General features: G+C 47.5%; 1 protein-coding gene across 8 annotated transcripts; it reads right to left on the minus strand.

The window, feature by feature from the left end:
* Positions 1 to 26,390, minus strand: LOC121177838 (mitogen-activated protein kinase kinase kinase kinase 4-like). 8 transcript variants are annotated; one of them, XM_041032208.1, is made up of 33 exons: positions 26,143 to 26,390; positions 25,720 to 25,785; positions 17,336 to 17,392; positions 14,064 to 14,189; positions 13,788 to 13,898; positions 13,600 to 13,690; positions 12,695 to 12,825; positions 12,503 to 12,557; positions 12,334 to 12,412; positions 11,334 to 11,509; positions 11,129 to 11,201; positions 10,820 to 11,030; positions 10,547 to 10,708; positions 10,347 to 10,433; positions 9,336 to 9,800; positions 7,966 to 8,118; positions 7,286 to 7,564; positions 6,951 to 7,051; positions 6,564 to 6,691; positions 6,292 to 6,386; positions 6,120 to 6,128; positions 5,130 to 5,308; positions 4,839 to 4,947; positions 4,142 to 4,444; positions 2,696 to 2,813; positions 2,208 to 2,378; positions 1,979 to 2,122; positions 1,698 to 1,832; positions 1,467 to 1,567; positions 1,229 to 1,378; positions 970 to 1,129; positions 717 to 856; positions 1 to 511 (listed from the first exon to the last, which is right to left on the minus strand). In XM_041032208.1, exons 1-33 carry the CDS (start codon positions 26,197 to 26,199, stop codon positions 428 to 430), a joined length of 4,506 nt encoding a protein of 1,501 aa, XP_040888142.1. In that variant the 5' UTR covers positions 26,200 to 26,390; the 3' UTR covers positions 1 to 427. The 8 variants fall into 8 exon arrangements, with proteins under 8 accessions (XP_040888142.1, XP_040888141.1, XP_040888140.1 ...); XM_041032207.1 differs by having other exon boundaries at positions 6,552 to 6,691; XM_041032206.1 differs by having other exon boundaries at positions 4,839 to 4,968; positions 6,552 to 6,691.
* Positions 26,391 to 27,520: the final 1,130 nt, after the last annotated feature.

Here is a 27,520-nt window from a genome sequence, read left to right on the forward strand (position 1 = left end):
CATGATGCAAAGTTTTACTATGACACATAAAGATTTACCATCAACAGGCAACAGATCCCACGTCCCGCAGAGGAAAGAGGAGCAGTGGGTTCAGCTCAAAGGTTGGGCAACAAGGCTGGGGTGAGAAGAACCTGGAGGCTCGTGGGGTGGGGGGGTTCTGTTGTCGTAAAATAGTTTACTAGTACACTCAGTGGATTCGTGACAGTGCACACACCTTCCCGCCCCCAAACACACACAACCATCCCTCGCTGCTTTTCATGATTACAGTCCAATCCGTTGTTTGTCTGCCCGAGCAGGTGAGAGAAAGCCGGCTCAGGCTCAAGGCTGTTCTCTTCTTCATCGTCGTTGGTCATAGTCACAATCGTCATCTGTTGGTCGCTGCGTAGGTACGGTCATCGTGACGGCCCGGGGTTGTGGGGGATGTCGACTACCAGCTCATGAGGGAGGAGCGTCCCAGGGTCATGAAGTACACCTGGCTGGCACCTCCGGGGCGCACAGAGGCGAAGAAGACCTGACGGGGACAGACGGGGGACAGAGGTGGTGACATTTCTGATGAAGCAGGCTGAAGTGACGGAGGTAAAGGCTGATATTCAAGCTTTCTTTGTAACTGTGATTTATAAGTGCAGAAGGTCAGAAGGAAAGAAAGACCGAAAGAAAATCCAAATAAAAAGATAAAACTAAACATTAAAAACATAATAATAAAGGAACACCCTCACCTTGTCATTCCTCTCACATAGGAACTTGAGTCTCTGGGCCCTCTTATGCATGAAGACGCCGTCCAGGTGTCCCGTCTCCACGGAGCGGATCTCTATGGCCTTCTCACCCCAGCCCATGATCTGGTTTGACCTAATGTAGGCTGCACAAACACAAGGCGGAGTTTTCAGAGGCTCCACAGTTTCCGTAGCAACCACTGATGGTGCACAGTGACAAACAGACAATAGTCAAACTGAGTCTACTTGCCCCACTTACCCACTGAAGTTGGCATTTCTCCCCACTGCAGCACCACATCCTTGGTGATGCGTCCATAGGTGTTGACGTAGACGCCCTCGTCCTCGTAACACACCAGCAGCTCGATCCCGTCGGTGTTGGGCAAGATGATGATGGCATGGCACTGAATGCTGGTCTGGATCTGAGGGGAAAAGTAAAAAGTGTACAGAGAGTAAGAAGCAAGAAAAACAAAACAAAACAAAAAACCAAGGTAGGATCAGACTCTCGGCTCACGACGTACATGTGTGGGCAGGTAGATGTCGTAGACAGCACCGGAGTCCACATCCACAGCGTGGAAGCCTGAGCAGGAGCCATAGATGACCTTTAACCTCTGACCCTCCTCCACCGTCAGGTCGACCAGCAGAGGCTTGTGCACCAGGTCACCGAAAGACTAAAACCGAACACGAACAAATGAGTCAGGTCAACTAGAGCAGAAGCAACGAGTAAAAACAGTCCTCAGTCATTCCACCCACACTCACCTTAAAGGCCATGAATTTGTGGTAGGGTTTGGGGGCCCAAGCATACACCTCCACAGAATTCTTCAAGGCCAGCACCAAGAACTTAATCCTCTCATACTTCACTGGAATGAAGAGGAGAAGTGAGTCAGTCGAGAGCGACAGTATCACCTAAACTGCAGCTCGTGGTGAGCTTTAAACCTCTCATATTCTTCACTCCAGGTTTAAGGATCCTTGACGGATAAGGAAACATACCGACTTTGTAGTGGACGCAGCCCTCCAGGTCGCCCACGTTGACCCAACCCTGCTTCTTCTCCACCTCAGGGTCGTTGTGCAAAATCTTGTTTCTGAGCCACGACAGGTAATACACCCTCAGCTTGTTCTTTTTACCTGCAGGACGGGGAGTTAATAAATAAATTAAAATAAAACCACCCACCTTATCCCTTCATACCTCCATCACAACTTCCACATGACTGCAAATACGTTTAAAAAATAATATTTGTGTTCAGTCGCCGAAAGCAGCAAATGTACTGCACCTGATATGGTGACCAGGACATTGAGTCCCTCCAGGACGTCCATCTGTTGGATGCGCCGTCGGTTGATCAGCGGGTAGACCTTCCCCTGACCGCTTCGGTCCAGCAGCATCAGACCGCTCTCCGTCCCCACCAGCAGGTTGACCCCTGGGACAGTCGCGGACATACACGCAAACATAAGTAAAAGTCCCGGTGGTTGTGTGTCTACCATGTCGCATGTTGACACACTTACCCCAGAGTGCAGCACACAGGATCTCAGAGTTGAACCTCTTCTTGTACTTGCGTATCTCTGGCGTGTCGCTAGGCGGACGCGTGTTGACGGGGTTGACATTGACCACTGAGCCTTTCCGGGAGGGGTCGGACCTCAGCGGGTCCGCCAGCCGTCCGTCATGTCCAATTCCAGCTGGAGGGGGACAGAGGTGGTACGTGTCAGGCAGGATTCCCCAAAGGAATCAAATGATTTATGAACATAAAGGTGCCTGATTTCAACACATCATCCATCTCATCACTCGACACTTTCTAATAGAAAATACATGCAACTTTGCTCCAGACATTCACTTGCACAACACTGAAATGTTTCAACATCATTTCTTTATCAATGTGAGGGAGAGAAGCTATTGCTCATAAAAAAAAAATAAATAAAAAAAAAAGCTCCCTCAAAGATAAAAATGCATCCTTGTGTCATCAGGGAATCGAAGTGGCTTCACGGTTTTTAATTACCCATGTTGTTGAGGGAGCTGCCGCTGGATGGAGAGATCTGGAGAAGGCGTGGGTCGATGAAGGGAGTGAAAGAAGAGGAAGACTTGTGTTTGGACATGGAGTTGCTCTCTGACTGGGACTGAGAAAGATTTAAGAGACATTCAGAAAATAGAGGTTTCAGAGTATTTCCCAAACAGGTTACCTTTAACACAGACAAGAGACAGATTCTGTATTAAGCCTTTGGTCCAGTCTGTATCTGTGTTTTGTAAAATGAATGTTGATTTAAACTACAATAGCAACAGGCCCCCTCACATGAATTACAGCTCTGCCTCTGGGGGCTCATAAAACAGCATTCAGCTTAACTGTGTTCAATCAAACTACATTGGAAATAGAAAACTGGCGATGAAATTCAAGTTTGCAACAAATCAAATGAAAAGGACAACGTGCAGTTCTGTTAGTTGTTTGGAAGCACGGACAGAAACGTTACAGAGGAAAAACAACATGTGAAACCAGGAGAAATGTGTTGAGGGAAATGAGAAATGATCCAAACACGGGCTGCTGTGAGTTGTTAGGAGGAAAAAAGCTGCTCCCAGTAAAGCACAGACAGAGGAGAATCGTAAATCCACCACCCACGATGCCTGCTGTTTGTGACAAAGTTATGTGTCACACCACAACAGAGGCAGTTATCTATAATCGTCATTAAAAATAAATATAAATGTGATTTCGGTTCTGTAAGCAGGTCGCTCATATTTGTAGAATTACGCTCTAAAAATGGAAATATCTTCATTTCACTTCTACAAGCTGGTGCTGCAAAGCATGACACCAGTCACACCATCAGCCACCACTGCTACAACCACTTAAAGTGGCTGTATTGTGATGCCCTGCTAGGAAATGCTGGTTTGCCGTTCACCCCAAGAAGCTCCGGTTTTAGTACCCTCCACGTTCTACCACCAGGAGGCAGCAGTTTTAGCAGAGACACAGTGCAACGCAGCGAAGTGCAGGAGGGAGGGAGGGAGGTTGCAGCCACTCAGAAGACTCAAACCATGTGTCAGCCAAGCCAGAAGGGAGCAGAGGAGAGCCAGAGTGAAGCCAGGAGGACAGAGAGGGGTGGGTGGGGTGTGGTGGGGGGGCAGGATAGGGTGCAGAGAGGTTCAGACCAACGCTCAAGGACTGGACGGTGGGTATGAACAGACTTAGAGGTCGACATTATCCAAACCTCTTTAAAATGACGAGAGAAAACAGCATTTGCAAATACATGTATTTCACCCAGCTTCATGTCCAGAGAGAGGACGGCAATACAAAGACATTAGCAGTGTCTTCTTCTAAACCCCACAGTCAGAAATCCTTTACAGTCTTGGACTCAAGCTGGATAAACACATTAAAACAAATCTGCTGAATGTCTCAGCCTGTCCACCTGCAACCGTCCATTCCTCAGTCGTTTGTCTCTGTGATGTGAGGGTGACATACCTCTATGGCAGTGAGCTTGTCCAGAGGGTTCTGTGGGGACATGGCAGGACTGGCATGGCTAGATGATGAGGGGAAGGAGGAAGAGGAGGAGGAGGAGGAAGAGATGGTTGTGGAAGAGGAAGGGGAGAGATGGCTCTGCTGGATAAGGTCTGGTAGGTGGTGTCCACGGCTGATAAAGCCATTTTTCTCTGGGAGGCTGTGGCCGGGCTGGGGCTGGCCGTGGCCATGACCAGAGCCAGCCGAGGGAGAGGAGGAGGAGGAGGAGGATGAGAGACTGACCAAATGCTTTATGTCAACGGTGCTCTGGAAGCAAGAACAGGCACACTTGGGCTCGAGCAAGCAGGTGGAGAGAAGGAGGAGCTGTACGTTTGACTGCTGGTCTGCTGCTTCATATCACGATTTACTCCACAACGAGATCCTCTCATCCAGACATTACACACAATATACTCTTTAAATTCATCTTAGGGGACCAATTCAACTCATAACAATCTGACGTATTAGATTCCCCATCTGTGCGTGAACAATGAAAAGCACCGACTGAAATTTAAAACATGTAAAAAAAGAAAAATGGTGCAGAATTTGCTGATGGTGACACTGGACAAAGAAAAATGACATTTCTAACAACATAAGTAGAATAACTGAACAAGAACTCTTGACGTCGCAGTCCCAGGAAGTGGGACGTCTCTCTTCCTCTTACCTGTCTGATGACCAGCGTGCCGTCCTTGGAGGGCGTAGTGGCTTGGTCGCTCTCCGAGTCTTCGACCAGCATGGTGTTAGCGGACTCCGTCTCCCCGTTACTCACCCTCCTGCAGAAGCCATGGGAATATCTGATGTCCATAACCAGACCAGTGTTAACAGTCATGCAGAAACGCCATGCACCACTTTGATGGCTCTGACAATGCAGTATCATCTTTTTAATAATGTGTGACTAGAAAATATCCCGAGCAATGCAACAGACGACGCGGACAACATCATCACTTCCACCTACCCGGCTCTGGAGTCCTCGGCTCCTGAAGTGGACTCTTCTCCGGCCTCCTGGTCCACCTCCTCGTCGTCCTCCTCGTCGGTGGTGCCAGACTCCTCGCTTGAGGAGGAGTAGTCTGTGACCTTGTGGGGAGGCCGCACGTCATCTACGGCACGGAGCTCCTTGGCCAGAGCGGTCAGGTCCTGAGAGGAACAGTAACGAAGTCTTAGAGAAGTGCAGACGTGATTGTGAGGTCATCCCTCGTCACTTCATATTTCCTTTTTTTTTTTTTTTATTCAACTCAGATGTGCCTACAGTCTCACATCTCCTGGTAGATACAGTAGATAACTGTTCCCACCTAAGTGTTTTTGTATTGTATATTTTTAGCTGGATTTGGTGGAAAAAATCAAATAATAAAATCATTTTCTGAGTCCTAAATTAATGTTGCTCCTTAGTACTGTACTCACGCTGCCCTCTGCTTGTTTTCCCTTGTGCACGCTTGCTAATGTTGTCTTGTAAGGTCAGTGACAAGCAGGAAGGGGAGGAGGGATATTCCCCCGACATGTTCAGCAAAGCAAATGGGCCACAGTTTATCCAGCAACAAAGCCAGGTGAGATTAGGAGCCATTCTGACAAGCACAAGGGGACGGGGGGGACAGGGGGGGGTGGTGTGTGTGTCTGCATTCAAATGTGGTCGCATTCAAATCCAGGCTCAGGAAGCTGCCGCAGAGGGTTTAACCCATCTGGTGCCGTGTGCGGTGTTTTTTTTCCCCCCGATGACAAACAAACTCAGAGAGAGCTGTGCAGGCATGAGGACAGACGCCAGCAGAAGGCGATCACATCACAGGCAGAAGGGACGGGAACCAGGGACAGAACTAAAAATAATCACTGCGTTAATCCTCACAAAGGAGGAATGGGTCTTTTATCACAAGACTTTAGCGCGTAATGCAATGAGTGGGGCGATGGTGCAAGCATAGCACAGGTGTGATCATACAGTCTCATTTAACAGGCTTACCACATCACCCTAAGAGGTTCCCCATTGGATTCATGAGATGTAGCACACATCAGGTGGATGAATAGTTAGAGTGGTAGAAAACAGAGAAAAACACAAGTGGGAGAAAAAAAACAGTTTTCACCTATTCAGCATCAAACCATCTTAACCAGCACTCTGGAAACAGTGGACTTACAGCCGGTCGAGTCGGCCTGGCCAGGTTCTTTTCATCTTGTTTTTTGGGAACATTTTCAGGCCGCTGGAGAGGAGATCCTTCAGATTTGGAGGAAGCTTTGAGAGAACAAAAGGGAAGCAGCGTCAGTGAGGGGAAACAGGACTGGGCCAGGAGAGCTGGCTCTGAAAGGACCTGTGCCCATACAGAAACAGCACAGGATTTAACAGAGCATGAGAAGATAGCACGGCATCGTATAGGAGTGATGTAGCTGTGGACAGTACCGGGGGACTCACAGCGTGGCCTGAAGCGGTCCCCAGGACTGGCCTGGGAGCTGGAGTTGGAAGAGCCGGAGGAGCTGCCACTGCCTGGCCGAGGCTGCAGCTTCTCCACCCGGTCCCACAGCGGGCGCTGCTCCACATTACTGCCACGAGGAGCAGAGTCTCATTAACAAGCACAGATCACAGTCCATCACCATTATAACTGCTTAGGAATTTTAACTAAAAGCAAAAAACGTATTATTTCATCTGTTACATAACCAAACGTCCTGCCCACCTGTGTTATTACTGCCAACAGTAGTGATGTTTATATAATACCTGATGTTTAAATGTATGCAACTGCCTTAAAAGCTTTGAAACAACAACATAATCCAAATGCAGAAAGTTTCAGAGGTCTCTACACACCCGCCAGCGTTCCTCTGTCCACCCTGGTTGCCGGGCTGTGACGGCAGAGGGGACTCTCGACGCGACAGTACCGGAGACCTGGATGTCGTCCTCACTGGTACCTGTGGGACACAGAAGCGGAGGTCTTCACAGAGTGGCAGCTACATATTCAGCAACAGATGTGTGCGTAACACCTGAATTACAGCCGATCTAAAAACACAACAAGGCGAACACAAACAGACAGGCCGTGGCGAAGCAGCATGATAAGTGACTGACATGAGAGGAAGTGAATGAGGGAGGGAGGAGTCAAGGTCAGGGAGGGAACGGGGAGGGGGCGGCCCTCATCGACTCCTTACCTTAGGAGGCACCTCCTCGCTGCTGGCCTGGTGTTCGGCCCTAGACTGGGCCTGAGGGTGGTGGAGGGGGAGTTGGGGTTGGGGGTCAGTGCGTGCGGGCGATGGGTGGTGGTGGTGGTGATGGTGGGGGTCCTGGGAACGCAGGTGGAGTTGTGCAAAGCTAGAGGTCACGCCGCCGGGCTCGCTGAAGGACTGGGAGCGAGAGACCACGGGCGGAGGAGGAGGAGAGGGGGCGGCGCTGTTGCTGCTTTTTAGAGCAGCCAGGTGGGACCACTGGACCTTTTAGGGAGTGAGGGAGGAGGGAGGGACAAGAGGAAGAGGAAGAGGAGGAAGGAGGGGAGGGGGGGTGAAACAAGCAGACAACACAGTGAGACATGAGGGAAGATGTGTGTGGCTGTTCACATACATGTGCTTAGATAAATACACATGCATTCAGCAGACAAAGCACAACACGACACACAACATGATGTGTTTCACTCCGTTCAACAATTCAGGAAATAAAATGATTTTTGAGTTCCACAAAACTGTTTTCACTCTCATGTTAGTTCATGAAAAGTTAAACTACAACTGGCTGTTTTTACACTTTGGATTTTTAGGATGTTCAGAGAAAACATGCTGTGAGGGAGGAACAGAGCAGAAGGAGAAAGAGGAAAAAGGACGAGGGAGGAGGAAGGAGTTACCTGAGGCTCCATGGGCCGGTGCATGGCGGAGGCCTCGGAGGAGGAGCCACCATTGGAGAAGGGTTCGGAGGAGCGGGGAGGCAGAGGGGGCTGCTTGGGAGGAGGGGCGATCTGAGGGGAGCCCTGAATGTTCTTACGGTACCGCTCGTCGGCCTGGGATGGGGGAATCGTACAGGACAGAGACGGGATGAGGGTCAGGAGAAATATTTCAGTGACTGAACTAAAAATAGTTTTCGCTCCAGATTCAAATGGTTCCAATCTCCTTGTATTTTCTAATATGACAGTCCCATGTTTTCATACTCAGAAACCTTCATATCTGACTGAAGAACATCAACAGTAAAGACATCTGGTGACAGTGATATTACACATGCTTGAAGCCCATCTGAGGCAGCCGTACAGACACAGGTATGTGTGGACAGACAGAGGTGGAGACAGGACTCTTTCACACAAATACATCCTTGAATTTGAATAATAAATGGAGGGAAAGATCGTTGTTAATGACACGGAACAGGTCTGTTGGTGACGGGAGACACTGCGTGGGCGTCCACCGCGTGTTAGTTTGGGCCTCAGCCAGCCACATGCAATGGCTCAATCCACACACAGAGTGAAAACAACCACACTCAAGAATTTCACAGGTCGGCCATCCAAGATCAAGAGAAATTCCAAACGCTTGTGGTTCTCCGAGGAAAAGAAAACCTTCCTTCTGATGAGACTGGACTCAAATGGCCGAAGATAAAAGGGTGAAATTATGGGGACATTAAAGAAAATAAAAGCCTATGGAGTCATCTTTATTCTTATGTGGAAAACAATAAAAATAAATTATTTTAAAACGAGATTAGAAAGATGGAAGCAAAACTGGAATCTTATTATTAGCTTATTCTTCCAAACCTACAAATTGAGTATTTCTCTTTCTCTTGCTCAGTCTGCTCAAAGTGAGAATTAAACCCAAAGCATTTCAAACATCCTAACGGTTTTAGTAATCAAAGAGACCAGCAACAGTGCAAGTGAGAGCGAGTGCCAAGAAAGAGTGGAGGAGAACAGCTCTGTTTTATTCAGGACATAAAAAGAGTGGTTGCGAGCCTGTGGTCCCCCCCACCCCCCATTCTCCGCCGTACCCCCTACTTCTCTTATTCAAAAGGGCCAGGCTGAGACAGCCTGTGTTGTAACAGATTAGTTATTGCTTTGGAAGAAGACCACAGCATCCAAAACACAAAACACTACATTAAATGTAACTGTCTGGGCTAAAGAAAACCCTTATTTGTTGCTCGCACCACCTCCGTCATCACGGTTACTGAGGCTGCGTGAAGACAAGCAAGAAGAAGCTGGAAAGAGCAGGCAGCGCGGTAGGCAGAGCCGAGGAGGAGGTTCACCTCTCTGATAGGCTGAGGAGGATGACTGACGGGCTCGGCAGGCCTGTCGGGCTCCGAACTTTCTGCCTGGGGAGGTTTGGAGTCAGTTGGGGTTTCAGTCTGAGGGGGGCTGGGGCTGGGGCCGGGGGAGGTCTCAGTAGTGTCAGTGTGTTCTGGCACTGCTGCCTGGGATTTAGCGCTGTCTGCGGGGATCGTCTGAAGGGCTCTGGAGGACTCGTGAGCGCCTCTCGCTACAGAAACAACACTGCCGAGGACCTGAGCTTGTGGGGTTGCCTTAAGGGCTCTGTCAGGGGGCAGGGTTGAGGTCTGTGGAGGTTTGATGTGGTCTGAGGGGACTTTGGTCTTGTCGCCAGGCTGCTGTTTGGATTCCTGCTGGAGCAACAGCAGGTAGGCCTGCTCCTGCTGCAGCCGCTTATGGAGTCGCTCGGCCTTGCGCTGCTCCTCGAGCTCCCGCCACTTGAACTCCTGTTGCAGAGCGTGGGGTTGATTCAAGGTGGTGAGAAGAGACGGGAGCATTGGCCTGACCAACTTTAGGCTGACTAAAAATCAGTGTCAGTGCCATCTTTCAAAGCATTTACTGGACACAGGCAGCAGCATTTGTCACCACATTTGCCCACTTTACTCCTGAATCGAAAAAATCAAAGCTGTGAAGGTGACTCAGAGAAACGCACCTATTAACTGAAAACAAAGATTTGTTATGGAGCCTTTCCTGATGACTCCCACAGTCATCTGTCACCCTGCTCTGCTTTATAAATCTTGATTAGGATCGCAAACGCTAACCCACAACACATCCCAAGTTATTCACTGAGCTCATGAACTCATGAAGGATCAGTTTCGGTGGTTCACTGAACTCGGACGCAGAAGCTACTGTAATCCTGATCTGTGTAAAACACTTGCTCAAGCATAAGTACTGGCAGCTAAGGCAGGAGGAATAAAACAGTGTTTATGAACTGTGGAAATGATATGTGGTGTGTGTGTGTATGTGTGTGTGTGTCTGTGTGTGTGACTGACCAGCAGCATGGCCTGTTCACGGAGCAGCTGCTCCTGCAGCATCTCCAGATGTCTCTGCTCCTCCTCCAGCTGACGTCTGATGTACTCCTGCCAATCAAAGCAAAACGCTCAGTGTGGTTGGTGGGAATCTAACTCGTAAATAAATGAATAGTGCGCCCGTGGTGACTCCTCAATCCGAGGAAAAATATTTTAAAGCTGACCTGTTCGCGATCGTTCCTTCTCTTCTCGTCCTCGGCCCGCCGGCGTTCCTCCTCCTCTTTACGTCTACGATCCATCTCTTCAATACGCCTCTTCTCCTCTTGCTCACGGCGGCGCTGCTCACGCTCCTGCTGCCTCCTCATCTCCCGTTCACGTCGCTGTTGCTATGGGGACAGTACCCAAGAAATATCAAAACCAAAAGTCAACGAAACCATCATTTCCGTCTCAGCTCTCCAGATCTCTCACCAGTCCAGGAGATGACCAAATCACCGTACCTCTTCCAGCCGCCTCCTCTGCTCCTTCTGCTGCTCAATGCGTTTCTGCCTCTCGGCCAGTAGCTGCCGCTTGTACTCCTCTTGCTCCCGGAGCTGCTGCTCCTGGAGGAGCTGCTGGCGGCGAAGCGCCTCCGACCGCTCCTTGTTCTCCTGCTGCAGGCGGATGAAATCTCGGCGCAGAGTTGACTCGCCCGGCACATTGACAATGGAGCTGGATGACGGGAGGAATCGGGGACAGAGGGGTTAGATTAGACTTCGGAAAAGTAGATATAGCCGTTTCCATGAAGTGCGGTGACTACAAAATCACACCTGGGTTCTCCCTCCTGCTCTGGAGGATCCTCTTCCTCCTCTTCGCTGCCACTGTACTCATACTCTGTCTCATCTGCACATGGAAAAATGAATTAGTCACTCAGAGCTACTCACCACACCTGTAAACTCAGCAGAAACTGGCTCTTATTATGCATTATACACAGTGGACATTTTCTGTGCTAGTCCCACAGAAAGAGAGACACACCTTTCTCTCCCCTCTTCTTCTTGGTCCGGTCGATGTGGTCTTTGAGCTGTATACGGACTTGCCTCTCGTTGGGCTGGTCTCGGATGAAGGGGTGCTTCAGCAGCTGCTCTGTCGGAGGGCGCTGCGTGTAGTTCTTCACCAGACAGCTCTCAATGAAACTGAAAAACTTTTTGGACCTGCGGGGACGACAGAGAGGGTGAATTATAAAAAGAGACAGTGGGAGCCAGACAAATATTTCAGCCACACAAGGACAGAGCACATCCAGGGATCCTAAGTAAACAGACATTTCTGCAAACAAGCTCTGATTCCAAATTACCCATCAGTCCTAACAACTCTCAGGCCTCTGAAACACTCCACCGCATGACAACAGCCTCTGGTTTCTCGGTCTAAATTGAGTTTTATGCATATGGACAGGAAGCATTGAAGCTTTCATTGCATATACACCATGAAACCTCTGAAATATGAGGCGCAGCACAATGAAATTATCATCATCATCTGCACCTGCTGCTGTTAAAGGGTCAGGCTCACTTTTAATTACACAACTGAAAACTGAAATGACAACAGCAAAACCGCATTATAACAACGTAGCATCCACCCTTATGTTATAGGTTATGCTCTGTTTTTTTTAAAGGAAACGTTAAAGTGTTTAAAATTCCAAATTCATCATTCATCAAGAGTCAAAGGCTCGATTTTTTTTTTTTCCCCTGCAGCGCCTGCATCCAGAGCAGCGCTGCAGAGTGTGCCAGGAGAGGCTGAGTCTGCCAGAGCAGGTGTACCACAGATGTTCAGCTCAGCAGCAAAGCACAGAGGAAAGGCTGAGCTCAGGACTCAAGCTTCTGGTCTGAGGTCAGAGATAAAAATCAAAATAGTAGGAAATCTATATATAAAATATCATGGGCTAACTTGATATATAAGGATTTATCAGGGCAAAAACAAGGTTGGAAAGGATGGAAACACTCGTACATGCCCACAGAAAACATCCTCTCCCAGCGGCACTCACCATTTTTTAGATTTGAGCCGAGGAGGAGGGTTTCTCGGAATGAGGAAGAGCGCACGCATGGGGTGCATGTCACAGAGAGCTGGAGGAAGAGAGGCACACGCGCATCAGTAAGAATTTAAGAGACCGAATCAACACGAAAACACTAACAGTGCTAAAGACCGGCACTCACGTGGGGCTCCTTCAGCCATTTCAATAGCTGTGATACCACAGGACCACAGATCACTCTGCAAGAGAAGATGACGCCCGTTAACCAAAACCACAACAGGCACACGTGTTCTGACAAATCAAGACATTCACAGGTACAATGCACCTGCTTTATACAAATACGCAATGTCATGTTTCGACTGCTGGAGGCTCTTACTCTGTAATCGTACGTAGCGTCTGGGTTCTCGTCACACGCGATGACCTCGGGGGCCATCCAGTACGGAGTCCCAATGAAGGTGTTTCTCCTCCCCACTGTCCGATCCAGCTGAGCACTCACACCAAAGTCCACTGCAGAGAGTAACGAGAGTGACCAGGGTCAACAATGTGCTGTGCGTCCGTGTTCTTAGACTAAGCTCTGATTAAAATTCATTTCAGGAGACGAAGGGCTGCAGAAGTCTGCGGCTTTCCTCCCTGTGAATAAACCTGCCGGGCAGATCGTAATCAATCGCTGGCATTTTTAAGCGTTATCAGTCACAGCTGACTTTACCGCCATGACAACAATTCATTATTTGAAGTTCTTAATAATTTCATGACGTCAAATGATGAATTTACATTCTGTAATTACTGTTTTCATTGTTAGTGGCCAGGTTTCCCAATTCCTGTGTGGGACTCAAACTGTGGATCTAATGCACGAGGAATTCACAGCACATTGGCAGACGCATGAACTCACCTGTCCTTTCTATTGCGGAAACTAGAGGCGCTATAACAACAATCAAGTTCAGTGCATGTCGGCTGTTTGCTTGTGTTGTCGGTGTTATCACTGAAATCTTATCAAGCCACAGCCCACATAGTCCCAAAAAGCAGATTAGCTGGGCTTTTGAATGGAAGCCATGAACTTTAACTCTGATTTTCTGATACCAAGTTTTCAGGGGCTGTAAATCAACCGGATCAGGACTCGTCTCTCTCTCTAAGGCAAACGTTTTTGATTGACAACAAAGATTTATCCACATTTATCTCAAGGCAGTTGCTTTTTTTTTATCTGGGACAGACTGTAAGTGTAAAGTGTAGATTCAGCAGCAGAACAACTGATCAACACTGATCCGAGATCTGCGCTGCCCTCACCCAGTTTGACTTCAGCGTTCTCAGTCAGCAAGACGTTCTGGCCCTTGATGTCACGGTGGATGACGTGATGGGCATGTAAGTGGGCCAGACCCTGAGGAGGAGAGACGGACACAGGACATGAGTGGGAGAGGAGAGGAGGAGGAGAGGAGGAGGAGAGGAGGAGGAGGAGAGGAGGAGAAGGATCTCACTCTGAGGATCTCTCTGGAGATGTAGGCGATCCAGTCTTCCTTAAGCTGGTTCCCCTTGGTGTTCTTCACCAGATCCGTAATCGAACCAGCTCCACAGAACTCCATCACCAACTACACAGCAAATACAAAATATGAAACATCAGAAGACGAGAAAATACCCGAAAGTGCGGGAGAAAAAATAAACAGGAAATGTAGAACCTAAGCACGGCTGCTGCATATTTTCCTCTTGCATTCTTCTTCTTACTCTTAATTTCTTGGATGGATTTGAGGACTTACCCATAGCTGGTCATCGTGTCCTGGGGGGCTCTTCTTAATGAAAGCACCATAGTACGTGGCTATGTTTCTGTGGTGGGAATACTTCTTCAGCATATTGATCTCCAGTTTAATTTCCTCCTCTTCATCCTGGAAACACACACACACACACACAGAAGTTAAAAAGGAGGATGCTTGCCCTCGCTTTGGAAAATCTGAACGATGAAATACAATAATCGCTGTGTGGACATCGGCCTTTAATCATCATCTGGCCTTGAGTGACATTTCACTTCACATCCAAATCAGTTCACTTCCATATTTAGGGTCATAGCAAGTGTCAAGCTATGTGGCAACGCCCTGGTGCGGTTTTAGTTCAGCCTGGCCAAGCCTTACTCACGTCTCAGGACTATTTAACAAAGCAGTACGAGTCGCTCATTTACTGGCAAATGATTCCTTTGTTTGGGGATTAGTGATGCATGAGTGAGTCTCACTGTGAGTTAGTAAATATACATTAGATTGATGGCAAATCTCCCACAGATATACTTGAGGCTCAGACTAATATGACCATGAGTTGCTTAGAGCTGTGAAGAAAGCTGGAAATAAAAAAGAACAATAAATATCACGTATACTGGGTGTAGAATCACTTAAATGATAATCATGGAAAGGCCATGCAGATACAGAATTCAACAGAGAAATCAGTGGGTTTCTCTGGAGTCTAACAAAACTAAGCCATCTGCCAGATGTAGCTCTCGCGCCGTGTTTGTTCTCTGTTGGAGACGGCCTTTAGTGCGAGTAACGGGAGTGAACCCGTTCGGCGTCACGTCTTTCTCAAAAGGTCACAACTAGCTGCAGCGCGAAACTCCCTGCCGCATCTTGACAGTGATTAACAGTGACACGCTAATTGAACACATGCAGTGGCGGCGAGTGGTTTGCTTTATGGTTGCATGGCTTCTCCTATAGAAAGTACAGCGGGAGGAGAGGGGGGGGGGGGGGGGGGGGGGGGCAGAGACCAAAGGTGGGGGTGGATGTACAGTATTATCACTGCACACTACAGTGTGGGGGTTTGCCTCTTTACATTATCAGGGATTTTATTTCAGTTATCACCAGGTTTACACAGCACCAAAGCATAGAGAAAGGGATGCTGGGTGTGCATGTTACCACACTGTTTTCTGTGCTGTGCATCACCTATAGCAAAATGGCAGTTATCTGTCTATGCAGACGGCCACGCTGCTGCTGCATGACTCGTTTGAGTTGACGTAAGCCTTTCTGTTGTGTGCACCCGCCCCCCCACTCTAACCCTCCCTTCCTCATCTACCCCCTTTCTGCTGTGCAGCTGTTGGATTATCACACTCCCGACTGTGAAAGCCTCGCTGCCACAAGTCACATGGTGAGGGAGAGACAGACGCAATCATATGGTGATGTGTGTCAGAGAGAGGGAGAGAGACAGAGACGAGGAGGAGTGGAGCTTTAGTCAATTGATGGCGCAAAACAATATGTCGACATATAACACACACACACACAAGAGGTTATTAATCTGATACAAAGACAACAAAAAATATATTTTTTTTAAGTTAAGTGGACGTTTTTGGAATTGTCACGGATGATTTTATAGAAAAATTCTGTCCCTATCTGTCCAAACTGTCCGGTCAACTCTATACCAGAGGATTGGAAAATGCTTTGAATATATAACAAAACAGACCCTCGACGCAGAAAGGCATTTTTAGCTTCCTGTACGGCGGCGAGCGGAGTGTTTGGATTTTGAGAATGTGGGTCAGAGTAGCGCTGGACAGGCCAGCATGCCTGTGGATGAGCTCCACAGCCAGGAGAGAGTTTAACACAGCCTCACTAAAACACAGCCATCATCAGGTAACGGTTACAAGGTTACTACAAAAACTACTTGTTAATCTATCGATTGTTTCTGCTTTAATTAGGTTGTACGTTCAACTGAAAGGTTCAGAGTCTACGCTAACACCCCAAAAAATGTAGCCACAACACATCCAAGGTAACACAACAACACACAATAACATCCGTCAACAATGTGCAGGTAATAAAAATCTGGCTCAGCTGCAGAATGATATGTGGCGACGGCTGTCGGAAACTGCTTTCTGTTAATCAGACGCTCTGTTGCCTGTAAGTTAGCAGGCACACCTAGCACACGTCACACAGAACAGGAAACAGTTGGGCAATACTCTCTATACTAGTTATACATGACAAATCAGTCGAGTGTATAACTCTGACTCACCATGAGGTGTATGTGAGGAGTGGCAGCAGACATGTCGGGGCACACAGGCTATCAGCTGCTGCGTCACTTTCCTCTGTCAGGCTCGTGATGATCACAGCGCCGGGGCGCAACGTCGTGAGGCACTGGTGCAATTTAGCTGATGACTTTGGATTTTGCCCCAAGGGAAAAGATGAACTCAAGGCCCTAAGTGGAACCCATTCACCAGTAAGGCCTGTTATTGTACGTGTGTGTGTGTGCACACAGTGTGATTACGCCCATATAACTCCATCATTATTATGGCCGTGTGGGTGGCTGGCCCTGCTGGCCTTCACTGCCACTCTGAAACCCTCTGCTTTGTGTTTCTGCACATGTGCATGTGTGGTTGTGTGCCTCCTCTCATCTGCAGACAGGACCTCCCACAGCTGAGGGCAGCCTGCTGGCCGCTAAATGACGCACTTCACTCAAAAGCATCCTGTTGCCTCTGCCCTGCCCCTGCTGTTTATTACGGGGGGAGGGACACGTTAAAGAGCACGGCTTTTTCTTCTCAAAAACATGAAGACGTCACACGTGATGGAATGTCTACGGATTTCAATTTTAACCAGACAATGAGAGCAAAGATTCAAATATACCCGGATTCACTGTGTCCACAGAGCGTCTAACTTTCACATCTGATTACTTAACTTACTTTCACTACACCAGTGTTTAGAATATAATGGCAGAAAAAAACCTTACAGCTGCGCAGCTACCTCTTCACTTGAAGTTTTGAAACACCTGACATGACTAATCTGTGACTCTGGAAAGACCGGAAAAACACTATGCACCACAGCATTCGTGTGAAACCTGTAACCAGAGTGCGACTGAAATGTTACGTGTGCAGAGGAGTTGTCTAATTGTGTTTAAGATTAGTCACGAACAGGAAAACGCAACTGGTTTTCATTTTCTGTCGAGCAGAGCGTTTCATATCGCATTATGGCGTGCCTTTACTTCCTTATGACTCTGCAGCCTCTGCAGAGTGACGGCTGCACATGCATGCACTGTGATGTCAAAGCTGAAACAATATGTAGGTCAGCCTTACCTCCGTGACGTCCATGACCTTGATGGCAGCCAGCTGTCCCGTCTTGACGTGTCGCCCCTGTGAAGAAACAAAGCAGAGGTGAGCGTTCACACTCCACATGGCAAACTCACTGTGCTCTTATTAGCTGTCAACAGGATGATGATTAATGAACTAAGGAGGCTTGTGCACATGTTACTGCCAGAAGCACAGAGTCTAGATACATCCCAGTGTATTTCCCTGTAAGTTGAATAAGGTTGTCACTTTGCATTTGTCTGCAGTTGATGATTTTTATTACGTTACAGATTAATCTGTACATTATTTTCGCAATTAATCAATTAAAATGTCAGAGGACATCACCTTGATGCATATTTTTCACATTTTCTGACATTTTATAGACAAAAAACTAATTTAAATGAGAAAATCAACAGATTAACTGATCATTAGAATATTTGGTAGTTGCAGTCCCCCACTGTGATCATTTCTACTCAAACAGATGAACGCTGCGTTTAAATTAATTTAGATTCCCTTAAATAAAGTTGTCAACTGTATACATCATGTACAGTACACACCACAGATGAACATGTTATTCCCAAGACACACGGAGCCAACATTCCCAGACTCCTCTGCTCTCCTAGCACCCCACTGCCACTCCTTACATAAACAAAGGACCGAAATAGAGGCCTGTGGAAACGCTCCCTCCCACCCCCAACTCTGAGGGGAGATAAAACATGGGACATTTTTGGGAGCCGGCCCACATGGGTACGGGTATTCCCCTTCTTCCCTGGGACAACGCTGCAGTGATACTGAGTCTGAGTCTATGAACTCGCACACCAACACCACCACCATCATCATCATCATCTTCATCATCTTAGCCAGTGCATTCCATAGTCAATTGAAACTGTATGGATTATGACAATAAACGCCATGCAGGCTTAGGGGCCCTCTCTCTTCACTGGACAGGAGAGGGACACTTTACAATGCCCTTTAATCCTCTTCACTTTGATCCCAGGGGTCTCCACTGCAAACACATCACGGACGCTGACATTATGGCTGACAGCTCCCCGTGCACTCGCTGCTCGCGCCAACGCCAACGCCCCAGCTCTGGGGGTCACAGGTGTAACTACAAGGAAGCGTGTAGACAACCTCAGAGACGAGGCTTGATTTGATCCGAGGACGTAGTCACGGAGAGGCCATCAGATCCAGATAACTCTCTAACAAGGCCGTCAATCTCTCTTTTTGGCTGCTGATAAACCAAAGCTGTTAGTTCTTACAATCCTACAGCTGACAGCGCCTTGATAAATGTGTGTAAACCTATGACACTCTATCAAAAATGTCTGTTTACATTGGGTTTATTGATGATTTAAAGACTTGGTTTTGGAATAAACACTGGGAGGTGAGGATATGAATGTGCACAGTGTTTTCTGCTACGATTCCTCCTCTGTGAGCCTGAAGGATTTATGGTCATATAAACCCAAACGTCTCTCAGCTTCTGGGTGGAGATAGGGTTATCTAGGCCACAAGGTTATTGCATTTTGATACCGCAAAACAGCCGAGGTTACGCAACATTAGTAATGAGATGAGTGCCTGGTTCACACACAAGCTCCCTGGCATGCTTTTATCCCCTCCCACCATTCATCCATTGTCCTTGAAATAAAGAAAACACTGAGCGCTTACTTCAGGGTTGACACTGCGCTGCACAAACGATGTGAATCAGCACAAACTGAAGTTTCTCTTAAATGCTTATTTTCTCACTTAACTTCAGGCTGACACAGACATTGACATCTGAGAGTTTAAAACTTACGAGGATATAAAACCAGGCTCCAAAACACTGCTCCTGACCTGAGATTCCACACGGATCCAGCTCTCCTTAGCTTCAGGGGATTAAGACACAATAATTAACTTATTATGGTTAATTATGCTCTTCTCCTTCACAAGGATATTTAATCACTGAGCACTGAGCATAACTGGCTGCATTCACAATTGACTTAAGAAAAGAAATGCTGCATATGGTTTGTTGAATGTGTAGTATAGAACCAATATGTCACCGACATGTTCCTTTATAAGCCACGTAAACAATCAAATCAATGATAAAACTGTCAACAATTACAGTTTCTCACGATCGACCGATCAGCCGACGTTTCAGCTCTTGTTCTGTGGTTGGGCCCCGGGGACACAGACCCCTGAGCCTGGATGGCTCAGTCACAGGAGGGCTGCGGTTCGGCCCTGAAGGGCCCCTTGAAGCAGCCCGCTAGGCGTGGCTGTGGAGGGGTTATCTGAGGCACCGAGCTATCACTCAGCCCTCCCTGGCCTCCATCTCCACTCCTCCATCACAGCTCCTCTTAACCATGGCCAGATGTGCTGCTGGCCTCTCTCCAGCTCAGCACTAAACCACTGACTGACTTACTGCCTACAGAGCCAGAGACATTATGTTAAAATCTACCCTAAAACAAAATGCTCTGTTCTAAGAGGGCTCAATAAACAACGCTGTGGAGAAATCTCACTCAACGCTAGAAACTCAATAAGCGAGGCTGCTCTATTAAACTGAGTGCTGACATAAGGGGCGAGCAGAAACCGAACTTTCCCATTAAGTGAGCATTATTTCACCAGAAACTGTGCCGGTTAAAGAAAACACACTTCAGGTGCCGTCACAACGTCCACACCCTCTCACCGTTTGTGGACAGGATCCAGATCTGTCATGCGCAGAGATTAAAAACAGTCATCCACGATCGCTGCCGGGAAACCGGCGATTCGTGTTTTAGGGTGGATTAACAGAAGCGAGCGGTAATGCTCAGCAGTATCGTTAGTGGTCTGCCCACAGAGTCAGTGTGGACAAAGGGGGAGTACAGTTTCCCATACACTTTTCTACACGGCCCGTATCCACTGCGTCCTGATTGTGCAGAACACAATGAGCCTCTCCCTCCCTACATCTTTCACGCTAATGCATGATCAATCACACTCAGCGACTATTTCAAAACCCTGGCTGGCTTTCTAACCAGGTCAACCTACGCCTGCCGCTACTGCCGCTGCACAACAGAGTACTTCAGCAGAGCGACATGCTTTCTAACGACCCATGTAAGTGCAAAACAAACTCGGTTTCATATTATTGGTTCACACGGCGAGGGAGGGAGAGAACCGCTGGGTGCCACGGTTTGGTTTTTCAGGCAGGTGGACAGAAGGTGATGAACAGGCAGGTCTACCTACCTACCTACCTCGGGAAGCTTTCGGACAGATGCAGCAGCTCAAAACATATAAACACAGGACCATTTTAAGACGTGCTCACACACACAGATGAACACTTCTGCAACGCATATCAGATGGATGCAGGGGAAAGAAAATATCTATCAGCAGTAAGCAGCAGCACATGACATCCAGGGCTGTGCCTTGCCCCTGTCTCCCTGGACTCTACCACTTTATACGGCTGCTGCATACCAGCATACTGACCCAATTCCCTCTCACACACACAGACACACACACTTAGCCTCAGCCCCTGCTGCCTCCGCTCCAGGAGGAGGCCGACGGAGAGAAACGGTGATGTGAGTGGAGACGGGATAAAAGACGGACAGCGAGTGGAAAGATGGGGAGGGAAACTGTGACGGGGGACGAACGAGACCAAGAGAAAATGCACAAGTGCGAAGGGGAAGCGCACATGAAAAGCTGAATAAGAGTCTGGAGCTGGAGCCCAGTCTGATGTGACTGTACAGCTATTGATCAGAGTGCAGCATTTGGCTGCTGTAAGGGATCAAAGATGCATGGTGGAGCCTCTCCTCGTTACAAAACACTAATTAACAACATTTCAACAACACTTGAAGGGTGTGAAAGGGTTTTTTTTAAAAATCGGCAATAACCAAATTCAGAAAACTAACTCTCTGATGATCTTAAGGAAATGTAAGAGGCGCCAGAGAAAGACGAGTGTGAGACCGTCTCGCCTGCCGGGCCTTTGTGTCTCATCTCAGCACCACTCGGGTAATGAGGTGGCTCAATGAGTTACACACAGATAGTGCTATGTACACACACAAACACACGCGCACAGAGGCGCAAACACAGAGAGTTTTGTTCAGGCGGCATGGCCAGTCAGAGGACGCTGCGGGTCTTGTGACACCCATTAAGGAGAGGGTCACTGTGGGAGAGACGAGGACAAAAGAGACGCACACTGTGTGAGCTAGAGAGGACGAAGAGCCGAGGAGTCTGTGTGTGTGTCTCACGTTCGCCGCTTTAACGTGAGCTAGAAATGCATCAGCATTCAAAAAGTGCACAGATGAATGTACTTACATGCCTGCATGCTAACGCAGTGTGCGAGTAACTGAAGAAGAGAGCGAGTGTGACACAATGCGGGACCCCGGCCCCCGCTGCCGCACGGGTGACACATTCAACACCCCCGGATTCTGACCTGGAGCTAAACAGCCAATGAGCACACAGGCTCCCAGGACCTTTACCAACGAGCCCCATACAAGTCATTCATTAGATAAGCAGGCAGGCCCTCCACTGCTACAAGGGCCACAAATGGCATCTAATCCTCTGTGACCAGCAGAAAGGGGCTTTATTTGTTTGCAGACCGTATAAAGATTCCAGCACCAGCCCGTTTTATAAAACCCACAATGTTCCATTTATTAAAGTTTTGAACAAACATTCAAAGCACCTTGTTGCATTTACCACTGACAACCAGTGCCCTGAGGTAAGCACCAGTCTCGCCCAGCACCATATGGCACTGGTAGGCATTTAACAGATTGCATGAGAGGTTCCACTCTCTCTTCGGCAGCAGCTCCCACCCCGTGTGCCCGTCAGGCGTAGCTCACCCCCTGAGGACAGAGCTTCTTATCCTGAAGGCAGGGGCGAGGCTGCCCCTAAGGTTGTGGGTGGGGGGGGGTGGAGGAGAGAGCTGGGAGGAGGAGGAGCTGCCGAGCTTCAGCCACATGACCTTGCTGATGATTGTCAGTGAGTGCTGGCACCGCACCAAAGACATCCCTCTGCATCCAGTCGATTCAATTCACCATAGATTTTAACCACTGGATGAACACGCGTGTGCACATGAAGCACAGAGACGTGACAGTATGAAAACACTGGTGGACACAGCCTTGGCACACCCAGTGGATGCATAGCAGGCAGGGAGGCAGGTCAGTGGGGGCTCTGGTGCCTCAGGCCTGACTATATATGGCCACTCTGTAGAGCAGAGGGAATCTTCCCTGCATACCACGCACAATTTGAGGAATGATGTCTTTTTCTATGTTATCATATCACTCTCTCTTTTTTTTAATCCCTATATCCAGAGTGACGCACCTGAGCTGGTCGACTGTGCCAGCTGGTCCGGGGCCAACTGATAAAAGAGCGAGGGAGGGGGAGAAACTCAGAGAGAATCTCTCTGTGCGGTGCGAGAGCAGCTCTTTAACAGAGCCTCGATACAAATGCATGATTTTAAAATAACGCGTAATGAGGAGAGGCTCCACCATGCATCGTGTAACGGGAGGGATTAAGTTCTTGCAGCTAAGGAATTCAAAATGCAACCCTGCAATAGCATTTTACTGGTAAAAAGCTAAATAATATGGAAATACCGCAATAAATTCTCTTTATAGATTAGTTTTCAGCACAAGTATATGATCACAAACTGATTAATCACTTTGGTGAAGTGAGTTCAATCTGCTTATAGATCCCGGCTTCCATTCCCATCAACCAGCTGGCTGAAGCAAAGTCAAGTGATTTAAAAAAAAAGGGCTTTTTAGCTATAACGTAATTTTCATTATGGCCGTCAGTCAAATTCTGCTGTGCTGTGTTTTCAGAAGTTCACTGTAGTCTGGCACCCCTCCAGGGGCAACGGCTGCCCTCTTGGCACAGAGCGTAGCTGGAGAGCCAGCAGCACAGCATGGCCACAAGAACCTTGACATGGCATTTCGGGTCTTAGAGTGCAGCTCCGTTCTTTAATTTTCTGGGATAAAAGCTGAAAGTAGTGCAACACAGCAGACAAACATAAATAGGTTTATAGGTCTTCATCACAGTAGATACTGTTTGAGTTTTTTTCAGTACTATTGCCAAATTTATAATAGCTGAGTAACAACACCAAAATAATGTTTTTTCCCAAATGCCTTGTTTAAGAAATACATATTTAACGAAAGAACTCAAAGTTCTCAGATGATAAATGTTTAAACACGACAGGTTTGTGTAATAAAATACAGCCTAAAATTGCCAAAATTATGATTTAAATCAGGAACTATTTGATCAAAAGGCAAATGAACAAGGCGACAAATCTGACCAGATACTCGCAGCCAGCATTCACTGCCTGACAGGTCCGAGAAGCACGAGCATTTATCATTTCACTGCCTCGAGGTGCCGTTTTTAAACAGAACAAAATGAACTCAAAACCAATTCTGAGTATCGACAAACGTTCAGCAGTTTTCAGTGGGATCTTTAAGAATGAGTAATAAGACTCAGAGATTAGGATCAGCTTATTGTGAGGCTGTCAAAGGCAAGATATGAATGCAAAAACTGCTCCTATGCACCTGACTCCACTGAATTCTACATTCAGCTTCCTATAGTCTGCCTTAAATAACAAAAAAAAACGTCTCAAAGGAATCAAAAGTCACCACAAATCAAAGAGTAAAGAAGCCTGGGCACATTGTGTTATCTTAAAAGAGCCTTGCAAACTGTGACCAAGTGCTCGACAAAGCAGAAAAAGCCTCAGAGGGAGAAGAAACTCCACCCCGTTTTCAGTTGGGGGGCTGCTGTGATTATTCAGTCGGTTGGCGTTTGAAATCCTGCAGACAAACACCTCCTTTCTGTGGATCCAACTGACTGACTGACCGAGAGACCCAAAGAGAGTGAGGGGACAAACTCAGCTTTGTGAGAGCGGTGGGCAGGTTCTGTCTGGAACTGGACAGCTGCTCTTCTACCAGTTGCAGCCACCCCCCACCCCCTCTACTGCACATGCTCACAGGCCACATGCTCGACTGGTTAACATGACAGGCAACGCACTGATCGACAGCTGATCGACAGTAAGCTGCAGAAGCTAGCCTCAGTATTAGGCGACAGTAAGCGACGACTTCACTATAGACAGTTTGGCTTATCTCACACAGGCTGTTACGACCGTGTCTTTGTGTCAACTGCAGGCTAATCTGACAGCCCTCTCTGGTACGAGCTCCATTCCCACACAGCAGCGCTCGCAAATAGAATTAACACTGGACAGTGAATGGAGGAAGAGATTAAAGGGACAAAAAGAGGGAGAAGCAGTAATTCTCTGTCCCATACGCCCCGGCTCAAAACCATCTGGTGGGAAGATAGCACGCGAGCATCACACTTCCTAATGTCAATCATCCGCTCTTTCTCTCTTCACTGCACAAGGCTGACTTCAGGTGCGGAGATCATATGAGCACACGCATGCAGATGGGTTAGCTCTGTGAGTAGAGGCTGGGGGGGGGGGGGGGGGGGGGGGATCCTGGGAGTTCAGTGCACTGGGGGATTGAATGCAGGTCACTGGAGCACTGTGGGCTGTTAGAATTAAATACTCAGCTTAGCTCGCTGCTTAGTGAACAACCAAATTGATGTTTTTTTGGCTAGCCTGCTACTACTAGCCTATTAACAGTCTGTGCTGTGCTTAGCAATCCACTGCAGATGTGTGCTGCACAAATCTTAACACAACATATAAAGACATAAGCAGCAAAATGGAGCCTCCGCTGTCTCCCTAGCTGCAACAATAACAAGAAAACAGGGACAGATGACTTTTCCAACCCAAGGCCAACCCTCCACCAAACACAACAACCTCATCTCTGACTTCAACACGAGCGTCTGCTGTGTCTTCTCCCTCCTTGGAAATGTCTTTCAACAGCCGCAATGTTAATTTTCAGCAGAGAAATGCGACACCAAGAGCAGATGGCCCAGAGAGTGGGATTCCCATCCACTGAACTGGAAAAGTCCTGATTTAAACAGGATATGAATTTTTGGTTTAGTAAAAAAACAAAAAAAACAACAACAAAAAAAAGATGAAGGAGCTGCAGACAGAAACAGAAAGGTGAGGTCAGCAGGATTAGTCTCCTGACAGATACTGTTTCTCCATCCTTGCCTCCTCACCTACTTTTCAGGAAGACAGGTGATGTAAGATTGGTGATGCATCAGACTGTAGACTGTCTGATTCACTCTTTACACAAACACACACACACACTGCAACACTGAACAATTAACAGGCTCTGATCAGACTGATGCCAAAACAAACTGCTCTTACCAGAAACTCTAATATTACACCTCTGTTTCTTTCAGCCTAACCATGGGCGGTGTAGTCTGATAGCCCTATCATCTACATCTCAACTGTTCTTTTAATGTCAGTTCCCTTGTTTCCATGCTTGATAAAGGAAAAGAAAAACACTGGCTGTGCTGAGCCTGCACTGTGAAAACAGGACAGGCCATGCACTGCGCCTCCAACCAACCTTGTATACTTGTCCATAGGTGCCATTTCCAACTACCTCCACCAATTCAAATATCCCAGCTGGATCCTGAAAAGGAAAAGACAGAAATGCGTTTCAGATTAAATAAAAAAACGATGTTAATGTGTGTCATTTATAAACAACATTGCCCACAGTGAGCCAGCTGTTGCGCCCTGGTCTACCCTACATGCCAAATGCATCTCGAACAAAGGAAAACCAGACACTGGCAACACCTCGCTACGGCTCAGCGGTCATTTTCAACACTTCAGCTCTAACAAGAAGAGACGCCGGAGAGCAGGTTAAAACTTGCACACATTAGCCGTACAGAGGGACGTGTGTTTTATCGAGCAGCGTGAAATAAAACACAGCCAAACAACAACAAAAAAAAATAAATAAACCACATCGGCTCGGTTCGGCAGCACTCACCCGCAATGAAGCCAAGTCTATGTCTACTAGACTTTTAGCTGGAGAGTCGTTCGCCATCTTTCAAATAAAAGCCGTGCTTTCCCGTGCGTTCACAAAAAAAAAACCGTTTGTCGCTGTATCATTTGCGGGCTCTTCGGCGGATAAATGAGACACAGGCCGTGTTCCTCCCTGTGGAATCCGCTTCTCAGCAGTAAGCGCTGGGGTCTCGCTACTCCATGTTGAGGTGGCAGCAGCGAGCTCCCTGTCCGCTCTCTCCCAGCTTGCGCCACTGCTGGCAAGCTAGCCCGAAAAGGTAGCCTTCCGCTAAAGACTTTCAAAATAAAAGCCTCGCGTTTATTGTTTCCAACTGAGATACGTATCGCGACTTTGAAAGAGGAATTAAAAGCAAATTTAAAAAAAAAAAATAAAACATTGCTATTGTTTTTCTTCCAGCCTTAGGCATGTATCTCACCAAACTTTGCTTGCATTAAAGAGTGAGTGAAGAAACACTCAAAAATAAGCAAAACTGGAAATACCGCATACTCCTTTCAAAATTTTATTTAAAGAAATTAACATGAAGTTATGAAGCTGTTCTATCCCTCTGAGCGTGCACAAGTCTAAACTCCTCTCATGTTCACGGTAAAATTGGTTGATTTCCGTTTTCCTGCTGCAAGCTTCTGTCCAGCTTGACGCAGCTTTGATAACGAACCGCACAAACACAGGAAGCCGGTCGGCTCCACACCGAAAGAAAAGGGCTGGGCCTTAATACATCAAGCATGGATTTTTTTAAAAATGCACTATTGTTTCCTGACTCAAACATCAACGTCCATATTAGAGTATAAACAATTCATACATGCAGCGAGGCAGGTGAGATAAATGGATGCAGACAGGAGCGGACCCCCCCACCACACAGCATCCTCATGGACATGCGCATGTGAGATTTCAGTGTCAATATTGGTAATCATGGGTGTGGCAAGTGAGCAGTCTGAGGGTTGATGTTGTGTATGTTAGAGCATTGGACTCCAAAGTGGAGTCTAAGGAGAAGCCTGGGGACATGAAGAACAAATAAAATGATTTAATTTCAACATTACTGAAGCCAAATGTGTAATTCTGCCTTTTAAAATGATACGTTTCACTTCATGTGGTCTCTTAAACTAGTGATATACAGCTAAATAATGTTTTATCACAAGATGTTTTTCATTACTTTGTCAGTGGTGAGTTGCCAGCATTAGTTTTCAGGGTCTGACAGAAATGATGTCTTTAATAATGAGAAATGTGTTAGAGCTCAGTCCAAGCAGGACTGTATCCTGCGTGAGCTGCAGCCTCAGCTTCCCATCATGGCAAATCAATGTACAGAATGCTGAATTCTTAAAAGGCCTGTCAGTAGTGCACCCAAACG

This window comes from Toxotes jaculatrix, chromosome 24, assembly GCF_017976425.1.
Source record: "Toxotes jaculatrix isolate fToxJac2 chromosome 24, fToxJac2.pri, whole genome shotgun sequence".
Classification (NCBI taxonomy): Eukaryota; Metazoa; Chordata; class Actinopteri; family Toxotidae; genus Toxotes; species Toxotes jaculatrix.